This window comes from Chionomys nivalis, chromosome X, assembly GCF_950005125.1.
Source record: "Chionomys nivalis chromosome X, mChiNiv1.1, whole genome shotgun sequence".
NCBI classification, from domain to species: domain Eukaryota; kingdom Metazoa; phylum Chordata; class Mammalia; order Rodentia; family Cricetidae; genus Chionomys; species Chionomys nivalis.
In genome coordinates, this window is record NC_080112.1 from 130,032,785 (window position 1) to 130,046,576 (window position 13,792).

Below are 13,792 nucleotides of genomic sequence, written 5' to 3' on the forward strand. Positions count from 1 at the left end.
CTATATTTTGACAGTACAGTGTACTTTCCTCATATCCCTGCTTCTTCTTTTGCCATTTTCTTTTCTTAGAGCTCTTTCGTGGTTTGCTCCTAAAACGTGTTTTGCAGAGCCTGTTTTTTTTTTTTTTCGTGGTTTCTTATACTTTGCAGCTGATACTGTCCCATGGGGTCTTCTCAGATACATCAGCTTTAGCAGCCTCCCAATTCACAGTGCAGGTCCCGTGCAACTCCCAAGCTACTTGCACATACCCAGCTGCCTGCCACCTGCTGTCCCTTGACTGTGAGCCACCTTCACCATGGTCAACAACTCACCCTCGTGTCCTGCCACTCATGTTCCTTCTGGATTGTCAGCTCTTGTTGTGTGGAGCCAAGGGGCTGTGTCCCGCCACCCGGCCACCCGCATGGCTAGCTTATGCCCCCAAATAATTACACGGAAACTATTATTTTAAATACTGCTTGGCCCATTAGTTTTAACCTCTTATTGGCTAGCTCTTACATATTGATCTAACCCATTTCTAATATTCTGTGTAGCACCACGAGCTGGCTTACCAGGAAAGATCTTAACCTGCGTCTGTCTGGAGTGGGAGAATCATGGCGACTCCCTGACTTGGCTTCTTTCTCCCAGCATTCTGTTCTGTCTACTCCACCCACCTAAGGGTTGGCTTATCAAATGGGACTAGGCAGTTTCCTTATTAATTAACCAATAAAAACAACAGATTAAAAAGAAATCACTCCCACATCAAGCTCTGGCCCATTTCTTGGTTCTCCCTGTAATTTAGCTTCATTTTGGTTTCTGTTTTATCTTCACCAGCCACTTCCTCAGTTTAGTCCTGCCTAGCCTGTGCCGTTATTGTCAGTTCCTTCCCAGGTTATAACGAGATAGATTACCTCCCTGGCTTCTTTTCCACTCCAACCTCTATAGCACTGCCAAGCTACATTTTGAAATAGGAAAACCAAAATGGAGCTAGGACTTCAGAGTCATGTAGCCGTCTCCTGCTTCTGCTGTGCTTATCTTCTCCCCTTCCCATTTCACCTGAAGCTTTTGCATGTTCCACTGCCCTGCACGGCACTCCCCGGTCCTCCCTCCTGCCTGGCTGTGTGTCCACTGCCCTGCACGGCACTCCCCGGGCCTCCCTCCTGCCTGTCTGTCCACTGCCCTGCACGGCACTCCCCGGGCCTCCCTCCTGCCTGTCTGTGTGTCCACTGCCCTGCACGGCACTCCCCGGTCCTCCCTCCTGCCTGTCTGTGTGTCCACTGCCCTGCACGGCACTCCCCGGGCCTCCCTCCTGCCTGGCTGTGTGTCCACTGCCCTGCATGGCACTCCCCAGGCCTCCCTCCTGCCTGTGTGTCTGTTTGGGTGGAACATGTTTTCTAGCATTTGATCAGACCAGTGGCTTTCCTCTTAAGTAAGCATAGAGAAGAGCACTTCTGGGTTATTACAAAGTGGTGTTTGGTCACCTGCATTTTCTCTTCACCTCACTTAAAAGTGACGTCTGTTTATTTCGTAAAATAGCGTCTCTGCTACTCTGTAATTTAAAGGTCCCGAGTGTAACTATTTTCCTTGTAAGGAGGTGAGAGATGTACTTTATTCAAAACAAGATGAATTTTAAATGGAGGAACATGCCAAGGGAAGGATATATATCCAATAAAATGCTACAGATAATATGCTTATTTTTTTTATCTGCTGCTTTGCTTAAAGTCTGGATCAGAGTGAAGTATCATATAAAAGACCAGAAAACCATAATGGACAAAAAGAAGCTCATAGCGTTCTGGTTGGAACGATATGCCAAGAGAGAAAATGGGAAGCCTATCACGGTGATGTTTGACATGTCAGAAACTGGACTCAATAGCATAGTAAGCATTCTTCATTAATCCTAAATCGTGCCTTGTTCTGGTTTCCTCTGTTTTCCCTGTATTCTTGCCATCCAAATAATGTTGTAATAAAGCTAGCAGAATCCAAAAGGATTATTTTTTTCCCCTTGCATTCTATGTGAAGCCAAATGTGGAATAGGGTTTGCCGAGAATTCAATTTGCTTCAGTATTTGGTATGGGTACAATGTTTCCTAACAATGGTTCATGTCTGTTATGAAAGGCGAAGAGGTAAGACATGGAGGCCAGTAGGACATGGGTCATCGTGATGAACACTGAACTTTGTGACCATGCTAATATGCCCCAGCACCAACCACCATGCCTGGCACAGAATAACATAGTCACTAAGTATTGAATATGTGCATGAATACTGTGATCTTATATTTCTGCCTTGTCTTAAAGGTACAAGATATTCATGTGGGTGTCCCTCATGTAACACACTGTGCTTTTGTCGGGCACTTGTGTATACTTCTTGAATGTTTTTATTTGTTCATTTTATTTAGTAATCTTGGGGATTTTACCAGCCTTAAAACTTAGTTAAATCACTAGTTACAATAATAATACATTATCTTATGTATACTTGTGAAGCTGAGGTATAAAGATCATTTAAACCTAGGAATTCAAGGATGGCTTGGACAGCACGGTGAGACTGTCTCGAAAAATAATGAGTAGGAAAAAGTCTAGATGGCCAACATGACAAAATGGTAAATTATGTTATACCTAATTGATAAGGTATACGTAACTATATATGTTGGTATTTGTGGAGAACTTTAATAATATTAGTGAATACTTGTTTAAGATCAAAAGAACTATTTTTATTTTATTACAGTATGTGTGTTGGTGTGTAGCCCAAAATAATGATGTCTTAGATTTAAACAAGAACAAATCAAAAGAGCTTTTGGAGAGGGAAGTGGCAGAATGTTTTCTCACATTAAAAATGTAATTCCCTGCAGTTTTAAAAAATGTAATTTCCATTGAGTGGGTTTTAAGTTACAAAGTAAAACGTTTTATGTTCTAAATGAAACTAAAATTACTTAGATAACATTCAATAAAGATAGACTATGATTCTGTTGTTCTTTAGGTACCAAAGTTGCCTATTTATTACCTCATAACCATGAACAATGTATGTTAATGTTTTCTGTTACCCAATATAGTGAATTGACAGGAGCTATCTGATGGTTTCTCAAACACCTTACATAATGTCATTTCTAATTTGTAAAGAAAGACTATTGGTACTATTGCATATTTCAGTCATTATTAGTGATATATAGCACCTAAATCATTATTGGATAATTTCTTTTTTATATAGGACACTTTTATGATTCACAAAGTCAGCTGATAAAGATGCATAAAAATGCTTTAGTAAGAGTTGGACTGCCATGTTGACAATAGCCTTTGACCTTCCTAGCTAAAAGAATGAAATCACTTAAAATCATACAAATAGCTAGACTTTAAATAATCAGAATTTGAGGAGAAATATAGCCATTCTCAGCAGTTGAACTAGAAAGAAAAATCTTGCATGCGTCATCAGATAATGAACACTTTACATAAGGGCACCGTTCTGAAAAGCACCCTGAGAAATGATAAAACAGGCTGTTTCATGTTGTAATAAGAGTGGCAGGGCTGTGTCCTCGGCATCTAGCCGCCCGCATGGCTAGCTTATGTCCCGAAATAATTATATGGAAACTGTATTTTTTTGATCGTTGTCTGGCCCATTAGTTTTAGCCTCATATTGGCTAGCTCTTATATATTGATTTAATCCATTTTTAATATTTTGTGTAGTACAACAAGCTGGCTTACCAGGGAAGATCTTAATTTGCGTCTGTCTGGAGTGGGAGAATCATGGCGATTTCCTGACTTAGCTTCTTTCTCCCAGCATTTTGTCTGTTTATTCCATCCATCTAAGGGCTGGCCTATAAATGGGCCAAGGCAGTTTTTTTATTACTTAACCAATGAAACAACAGATAGAAAGATGACCCACCTCCATCAGTTTCATGGAGCTGTGTTATGTGGTGCCCAGTGTAGACACACACCACTGACATCAAGTCCCCTAAAATTAGCAGTAACTCAAGCTTTTATGAACAAGGACATTCAACTGAATAAATGATGGCAATGACTACTAAATGAAGACTAACTAGTAAGAGTATCTGAGAGTGGTCCTGCTTTTAAAGTAGGTAACCAAAATTTTGTTCAGCTATTTTTTTTTTATTTTTTTATTTTATTCTTTTTTAATTAAAATTTCTACCTGCTCCCCGTTTCCCATTTCCCTCCCCCTCCTCCCACATATTGCCCCCTCCCCCCACTACCCTCCCCCTATCCCCACTCTTCTTCTCCTCCCCCCCACTCCATTCCCCCTCCCTCTCGATACTGAAGAGCAGTCCAAATTCCCTGCCCTGCGGGAAGACCAAGGTCCTCCCACTTCTATCTAGGTCCAGGAAGGTGAGCATCCAAACAGGCTAAGCTCCCACCAAGCCAGTTCATGTATTAGGATCGAAACCTAGTGCCATTGTTCTTGGCTTCTCATCAGCCTTCATTGTCCGCCATGGTGGGAATGCAAACTTGTGCAACCACTTTGGAAATCAGTGTGGCGATTTCTCAGGAAATTTGAGATCAACCTACCCCAAGATCCAGTAATACCACTCTTGGGAATATACCCAAGAGATGCCCTATCATATAACAAAAGTATCTGTTCAACTATGTTCATAGCAGCATTGTTTGTAATAGCCAAAACCTGGAAACAACCTAGATGCCCTTCAATGGAAGAATGGATGAAGAAAGTATGGAATATATACATATTAGAGTACTACTCAGCGGTAAAAAACAATGACTTCTCGAATTTTGTATGCAAATGGATGGAAATAGAAAACACTATCCTGAGTAAGGTATCCCAGACCCAAAAAGAGGAACATGGGATGTACTCACTCATAATTGGTTTCTAGCCATAAATAAGGGACATTGAGCATATAGTTCAGCTAGTTTTTTTAGCCCTTTCTCTGACTCTTTATATAGATTTTTGAAACTATGTCCAGTGGATATAATGATCATTTCGAAATGTATTTATTATATACTAGGACTTTTCCCATATTAAATAGTTATGGCTAAGGATGCTTACTTTCAGTTTACTGTAATTAAAGGTGCTGCAACTCATATGCTAGGAATGACTTTGTAGCTTGTCCCATCTAGAATAACCAGCTCTTTAGTAGCTGTCCTGGATTTCAGCTTGTCTGCTTAACTCTTCAAATTAGCAGTGTTTATAAGGTGGCCAAACAGGATTAATGAAACAGCCTGCTAGCATGGAATAATATGGGGGAAATGAAACATGAAAAATATCCCTAATGACCTAATTTCCTGTTGGTATATATCAAGCAGGAGAACTAACCAGACAGCTGCTTAATACAGTCTCCTAACAATTGGAATGAATGAACAGCACTTGATTATAAACTTAAAAAAACCAACAAAAACAAAATAATCTGAGTCCTCTTAAATCAAAAGTAAACAGTCACGTCTGATCAGTGGGATCTTATGTAAAATATTAATACCGTATTCTTGTTGAAACTCTTATAAGGTAAAAATTAGATTTAGAAAGTAAATACTTAACTATAACGTATATATGTATAGCTACAAATGAATGCATATATATTTTTCCAGTTAATCAGGTTATAAACTGTATACCCTTTTTAATAATTCTTTAGTTCTTAACTAGAATTTTAGAGCCTCTGTGGGGGTAACTTTTACATACCCTATAGCTCTTGTAGCCTGAAGCATAAAACTAGTGTGAAGTAATACAAATAATTTTTAAAATACCAGTAAGTGTCTAACTTCTTCAACTCAATTTCAGAGCCAATCCTTAGCTTAATGATCTAAAACCTTAACCCTTGGGTCTCTAGATATTTATAATGGCTTATCTTTTAAGAACAATAGTAATCTCATTTGTATTTAATAATTTATCACCTTTAGAAATGTGTAATTTGAAGTTCCCTAATTTGAAGTTCTAAAGTCTCAAATCTTTAATCTTTATTTTAGGACATGGACTTTGTACGCTTTATCATCAACTGCTTTAAGGTATATTACCCCAAATACCTCTGTAAGTAACTTACTCCTTTATAAAAATATCTTTATATATATATATATATATATATATATGTAATTATCTTTATTAAATAAAGGTAAAGTGATTAAGACATGTGTTGTTTATATTTTATAATAAATATAGTAGAGTTAAACAATGTCATGATTATAGAAGTTAACACAGACAACATCCAAATTGTACATAAGAATTATGGAAATAGTATGATCCTTTCAAAAGTATTACGTGATTCTCATGATGTTGTAATTATATGAAAAATAATTAAAACTTACTTTGCACATCCTTTTAGATTGAAAATATATTCAGTTAGGGGAAAATACAAATTTTTCCATATGAATAATGACAAAATATATTGTAAATGTACTGAATGATGTTCAGCATCAAGAGGCATTTCATGAAAAATCATTTAGACTGTGTCTATCCTGTCTTTATTTATATTTATTTCAAAAATTAAAAATGTATTTCTTTCTTTATGCAATGCTGTTAAGCATAATTGACAGTTTAAAAAGTTATTCTAGACATCAATTAACTGGTAGTTCATATTTGTATATACTTTACACCATATTCTTCATTATAACACTGCAATAAAAAATTTGCCAGGTTGGAATTAGGATTACTTGGTGTATGTCATCAACTTTACAAAGTTCCTATAAAATAAAACTCTTAATCTGCATCTTGATGTTTTTTCATGATTATTTAAATCAGGCTATATATATATACATATTACATCTGTATTATAACTTTAAAGAGCATAATTAACATGTTACCATGAGAAATATAAAATCTTAGGAAATCAATTATTTTAAAATAAATAATATTGAAAAATTTATTAGTCAGTTTGTAGATTATACAATCAACCATTATTGTTACATGAATGTATTCTGTAATCATTGACCCTGATTTTTAGAAAAAGATCAGTAAAATAGTTTCTGTTTTTTCTATGATGTGTGCTACCCTAATATAAAGCATAAGAAGTATGATACATATGTACTTGTATATATACAAGGTTATAAAATCATTACTAATAATTATAAAAATATCTTATGATGAAATTATAGATTATGTCCAAAAATTATAAAGCTTTCTATTGTAGAGTTTCCTACCTGGAACATTGTTTGCTGATGAAGCACTTTAAATGTATTCCTAGGTAGACCTGTAAATCTTTATCATGGTAGACAATTTTTTGAAGTAGTTTTCCTTTACAGTTACTTGTACAAGTGACATTCTAAACACCAAAATATTCCATAGCATCTAACACACAGCTGTGTGCAATTGTATATTTATTTGCAACCTGAGCCCGTTTTTCTTGATCTTTGTCTAAAATTATATTTAGTATATGGAACTTGCTGCTTGCAAAAGCAGATTAGGAGTCCTGATACGGTACATTTTACATTAAATAAATGCAGGATGTTACTACTTGCTGTTTTCAAATTGGCACTAGGAAAATACTGAATAAGAATGCACTACATTTGACTCTGGTATTTAGAGAGCTTCATAGTCTTTTGTTTGCTTCTGGTGCTGGAGATTGGAGCCAGGGCTTTGTACGTGCCAGGCAAGTGTTATCCCACTGAACTAACATCCTCCGCCTTGTTTTGTTTGTTTTTAGTGGTAATTCTCCCATTAATGATACAAATGACGGACTCCTAAGTCTTATGTGCACATTTTTCATCTCTTGGATTTATGTAATGGCTTTGCCATGGGGAAAATAAGTGACCAACCAACATAAACAGTCAAATATATTCAACTCCAGTTCAGTAAAATTGAAAGGGCAGGAGAGGCAAAAGGATATCAAAGTGGTAATTTACAAAACTGCCTGTACATATTCCTGAGAGATACCACAATTTGGGTCTCTTGGGTAACCCAAACCATAATGGATGTCTAGAATCAGCACCACCTACAACCCAATACTGCAATCTCTTTAGAGAATGTTTGTGAATGTTCATCAAGAAAATGACTGTGCCCAGGTTGGGAAATTGAATGATCTATTACTCCTTGTGTATCTGTCACGTATCCTGACTCAGTAAGTTTTGCTGAGCAGTGCCCATCAATGGGTACTCTAGAATTACTACTTCATGATATTAACTTGCTTCTTTTATGGACAAAACAAAACTGAAATGTTTATTAGGGTATCTAAAGGATGTGCTGAGCCATGCAGAAATAATACTAATATAAATATTACATTATAAAATACACCCAACCTTCTAAAATACCTGTTGACTGAAATACTTAAAAGCATTTGTGATGAGACACTGAGAAAAAAAATATAACTATGGTTATTTATCAGATATGTCCTGGAGTATTTTGAAAGGGCTGTTCATGGGTTCATATAAAAGTGAACGGTAATATTGTTCATTTCAGTTAATTATAGATTGTGTCCGTGTTCTACCAAAATAATGTGGTTTTGCAGACATTTGGTTTTATGGGCTCTTAAACTGATAGTTCTTCAAAACCTGCCATGAACTATTACACCTTAATTATAGCCCCACTGAATAAGAGAAGTACTGAGCGCCAGGCTACCTCTCACTGATGCCATGTTCTTTCTGTGCACTTTACTTCGTGCTAGTTCCGTGTCACCTTCTATGGGAGTCTCTGCTCAGAGAAGAGGGAAATTACATATTTGGTTCATCTGGAATAGAAGAACGAATTGGCTATCACAAATCTCCTTTGTGGTTACTGATTTTTTTTTCCCTCAGAGGTGTTGATTGTGCTACTTAAGAGCCTCAGTTCCATATGTAAAATAACAGTTCTCTGTACTTCGGAAGTGTTGGCTTCCTGGGCTCATAACGTTTAAGAAAACATAGTTTCCGTTTCTTAGAACCAGAAGAAAGGGGCAGCTCTGTGACAAGTTTAACGCTGTAATCTCAAGGATTTTATAAGGGAAGCCATAAATTAGGCATGAAAATATTGTTCTTAAAGTGCAGTTGCTTTCAACATTGATCTGACATGTCACACGCATGTCCCCTTAACTGTTCTCCTGTGTACTTTTGTTCAAGCAGCGAGATCAGCAAATGAACAGAGGAATGCTTTGTTTGCCAAAGGACAATAACAGTGCATTATTGGGACCCCTCCCCATTGTGAGCTGCTGGTCAGTCCCAGCACCACCCATACGTCCTTGAATTAAAACTTGGCCAATAAGCTCAATTTTCCCTCACGTGGTGGTTTTTTTCTAGATAAGGTCAAACTGGTGGAGTAATCTAAATGTACTAAGTTGAACTGAGTGATGTTTTTTTTTCCGTCTTTCAGCAAAAATAGTGATCTTTGATATGCCTTGGATAATGAATGGTGAGTATATTATTTGTGTTTTCCTACAGCATCTTGTTTTTTTTGTGTCTTACTTGGCCAGTTCAGCCATGTTTATACAGCTGTTTAGGAAAATATGTGTATTATACTTCTGTACTCTTAAGAGGCTACAGCCGGAGTACTGAAAGATTGCTTTTAAACAAACAGGGCTGACATTCTCTTCTGAGACACTGAGAGTTTTCCCACTAGTCTTTTCTAAAACCAGCCTCAAGATAATGTGCCATGTAGGCAAAACAATGACAAGAAGCCTTGTTCTGTTTCCCACGCATAGGGTATCTAATAAAACATGCGTTGGCTAGCTTTTCTCTTGGGCTTTCAAGTGTTGAGGAACAAGGTGGGAGGAATCTGAGTCACTCTAAATCACTGTAGTCACATAGCCCTTTTTGACAGTCATAATGTTCCTCGGAGCGATCTGAAAGGGAGTTCTGCTGCTTCAACGTTCTGGTTTCATTGGTATTGCACGCACAGCAAACAGTAGGGTCACGCTATGAACTGAAATTCGGTTCTGTGAAAACTTCTTGACTGGCAAACTTTTTAATACTGGTAAAGAATAAAGAAACACTTAGTAAAATGTGAAATCAAAAAACAGAGGTCACTACTGACTTTATGGAATTAAAAAATAATTTTAGCGATGAAATTAGAAAGCTAGATGAAACTGATAAATTATTAGAAAGACGTAGACTACTCAAAGTGACTCAAAAATAATCAGAAGTAGTAGCCGACAACCCCCCAAAAGAATCCCACAAAGAAACATTCAGGCCCTGGTGGCATTTCTGGCAAATTCTATGAAACAGTTGAAGAATTTACCGTGATCCTTTGTAAACAGTTCTAAAAATTGGCCACAAAAGACTGCTTGTAACTCATTTATGAGTAAGTACAGGCCTGACACCAAACATCAGATGAAAAGAAAACTACAAACTACAACCCCTTACACCTAGAGATGCGCCAGTCCTCTGAAGGGCCTATAACTAGGGGTGTGGACTAGCCTGTGTGAAGCCCCACCCCTAGTGCTACAGAAGGCCATAGCTAACCAACTGTAGCCAAAGCAATATAGAAAACATTATAGGCTACAGAGATGCCTCACTCAGTTGGTAAAGTGCTTGGGAACTGAGTTTAATCCCCCAAGAACCTGTGCAAAGAAGCCAGTCATAGTATAACCTTAGCATTGGGAGTGCGGGGTGAGGGTACCCACAGGCAGAACTCTGGGGCAGTATGGCTAGCCAGTCTGATCTAATTAATGAGCTCAGGCTGGTGAGATCCTGTCTCAAAAAAACAATGCAGATAACTCTTGAGGAATGACCCCTAAAATTGTCTTATGGCTCCCAGATGCATGCATATGCGTGTACACACACACACACACACACACCCTAAAAAGCATTACAAATCGTGACAAAACAGGAGTTGTCTTAAGAATGAAAAGTCGGTCCAACTGGGAAAATCAGTGTAATACACCATATTAATAAAAATGAAAAAAAATCTAATACCATATTTCCTTAATGTTTTAAAAAGTAGGACCAGAAACTGCTGTTGAAACAGTCGATTTTAAAAGGATTCTAGCAGTTCATACAAGGCTACCTTCCACAAAACTCAAGAAGTTCCCCAAATGCCTCTCATGTTCCATCATTCACTGTGACTGGTAGAACCCACTGAAAGCAAAGATGCTCACTTTTGTGATTTATTGCAAGGAACGGATTCAGAGAGACGCTCCAAATGTGAAACAGATCTCTCTGTCAGCCTCAGGATGAGCAGCACATGTGTAGTATTGCCAACCAAGGAAATTCTTTGAAGCCTTTGTGCCTTGGTGCTCAGAAATTGTCTTGGAGCTCCATTATGTGGGCATGATTGATTTTGCCTGTGGTTGTCACTTCATGGCCCACTGCCCCTACCTTAAATCACATGTTGGTTTCCCAACCTAAATCCAAAATCATGCTGTTCTCACTAAGGCCCCCAGACTAAAAAAAGACAATCCTACCAAATAGGAAGGCTACCTCCCAGAAGCTGGGAGCAAAGGCCAGACCTCTCTTTAGGTAAGGGTAATTTTTAACTGCACAGAACAGAGGGTTTTGACATTTATGATAACCCACGGCTAGAATCATTTGTAAATTATTTCAATAAAGCTGGCATGAAAAAAAAGAGTTAACACTTCATTTAATTTCAATAGCATGACTGTAATCTTGACAAGTCACAAGCTGTTTTAAATTGAAGAGGAAAGTTTAAATAGTATTTGAACAAAAGCTTAAATCATAGTGAACCAGAATTAACGGAAACCATGACTTTCTAAAGCACACTTTAATGTTTTGATTATTCTCCCCCTCTTTTCTACTGTCACGTTTGCACATGTACTGGAGCATTCTGCTTTCAGCTTTTTCCAAATGGGTTAAATCTCCCAACAGAAATATTTTAAAAACTGAGTATAAAACAAAGGGCATGGCATGGGACAGAAGTGGAACTGTCAACAAGCTGTGCCTGAGAGTAGTTTATTCTTAGCGTCTTGCTCGTGGTTATATAAACGGTGAGGCCTGGGAAAAATGCAGAGTATTGAGTCAGGAAGGAAGCTGGTTCTGGCGCACACCCATAATGAGCAGGGCCTCTTCCTCCTGTTTCTGCCTCTTCCTTTGAGGAGGGTTTTCAAATTGAGGGTTTATCAGAAGAAGCACAAAGTAAAAGATTCTTCACGACATCATGCAATTCCTTCCTGAACCACCGAGCAGTTTGGTCCATTGTCTCAGAGTCATAGCTGATGAGAGGCCACACTGATAGATGTGGTCAGAGGTCAAAGCCCTGAAAAGCTGCTCAGTGAGCCTCAGGGGAATTGAGTCTTCCTGAATCCCCATGGGATATTTGCAACCTGTGAGGGCCGTGCCTACCGTAAAGCCTCCCCCTGGAATTAAAGAATGGTACGTGCCCTGCCTCAGAAGAAACACATTAACAGCTCCTCGTTCAAACTGGTTCCAAGAGATGTGGGTTGGGACATAGAATGAAGTGCTTGACGAAGCAGGTAAAGCTCTGTGACTTGATTGTTTTTCCCTCAGCTGCTTTCAAAATTGTGAAAAGCTGGCTTGGCCCAGAAGCAGTAAGTTTGTTGAAGTTTACAAGTAAAAATGAAATCCAGGAGTATGTCAATGTGGAATACCTGCCTCCCCACATGGGTGGGACAGTAAGTACAGTCTTTGGCATTTATAGACTAACAGTAACCAATAGCACTCTATAGTGTGTACTCAAAAGGAAAAGGCTGTATCTTTTAAAAATGTTTTTGTTTATTCTTCTCTCATACAATACATTCCAACCATAGCTACGGGCTGTGTTCTGGTGTCCTCAACACCTCTGGCTCCTATGGTCCTTCCTCCCCGTCTTACACGGGGTTCCCCCAAGCCCCTCCTAATGTTTGGCTTGGCTGTGGATCTCTTCATCTACTCCCGTCAGCTCCCAGAAGAAGCCTCTCTGATGGCAACTGAGCTAGGAACTGATCTATGAGTATGACAGAATATTATTAGAAATCATTTCATTGACTTTTTTTCCATTTGAACAGTCTGTCTATCCTAGGTCCTTGGGCAGTCCAGCCTTCAGTTCCTGGTCATCCTGGCAGTGTTGGGCATGGGCTCCTTTCATTGGCTGGTCACTCCCACAAGTTCTGCACCACTGTTGTCCCAGCACATCTTGCAGGCAGTGCAGGCTATGGGTCGAAGGTTTTGTGGCTGGGTTAGGGTCACAGTCCCACCACTAGAAGTCTTGCCTTGTTTAGGAGGATGGCTGGTTTAGGCTCCAGAGACTCCTTTACTAGGGGTCCTCGATATGGTCACCCTTGTAGATTCCATGGAGTTTCCACTGCACTATTTCCCATCAGGCCCCAGATGCCCTAGAGTTCAGTTGTCTCTCCCCATACTCTCTCCCTCCATCCCCTCACCTGATCCCTCCTGTTTGCATCCCCTCTTGCCCCCAGGCTGCCTGTGAAATCTATTCTATTTCCCCTTCCCAGGGAGATCCTTGCCATATCTTAATGCCCAAGGAAGGATCACTGATAGCCCCCCAAAAGGATGCAATGGTGTAAATACTTAAGTTTCAAAGTCCACTAACTTTTTTGAATAGCAATATATATATATATATATATATATATATATATATGAGCGTCTAAGCTGACGTGCATTTAGGATTCAGAAGTATATTCAGAAACAAGTACTCAGACAAGTCTTCTACTCTTGTCTCAACCACCCTATTGCCTTCCATGATTGCATTCCATATCTTAATTTCCAGGGGTGTGTATTGCGCATGTACTCATCTAATAGGTGGTGGGAGAGGAATCCCACATCGGTAGTGTGTTTGTACACTATTTTATTTATCAGGTTTTTCTTTACCACACAGTGGGGAGATCATTCCAAATGTGTGTGTGGCAAGCTTCTGCCTGTGTGCTACAGTGTTCCAGCATCTAAGACGAACCATAAGTTACTGAATTTGCTTTTGATGTGTGTTCTTGTTTTTTTTTCCCCTGTCTTTCCTATCCAGTAGTCTTATTAATTTGAAATGTGTCCTTTAAAATGTG

The 13,792-nt window shown here is 38.7% G+C and overlaps 1 protein-coding gene across 2 annotated transcripts in view; it reads left to right on the forward strand.

Moving 5' to 3' along the window:
* Positions 1-13,792, forward strand: part of Mospd2 (motile sperm domain containing 2) — a 42,977-nt gene that overhangs the window by 15,673 nt on the left and 13,512 nt on the right. For both annotated transcript variants that reach the window (XM_057759824.1, XM_057759825.1), the window contains exons 5-8: positions 1,699-1,853; positions 5,892-5,952; positions 9,199-9,237; positions 12,288-12,412. In XM_057759824.1, coding sequence (XP_057615807.1) covers positions 1,699-1,853; positions 5,892-5,952; positions 9,199-9,237; positions 12,288-12,412 — 380 coding nt within the window. The remainder of the gene's footprint in view (positions 1-1,698; positions 1,854-5,891; positions 5,953-9,198; positions 9,238-12,287; positions 12,413-13,792) is intronic.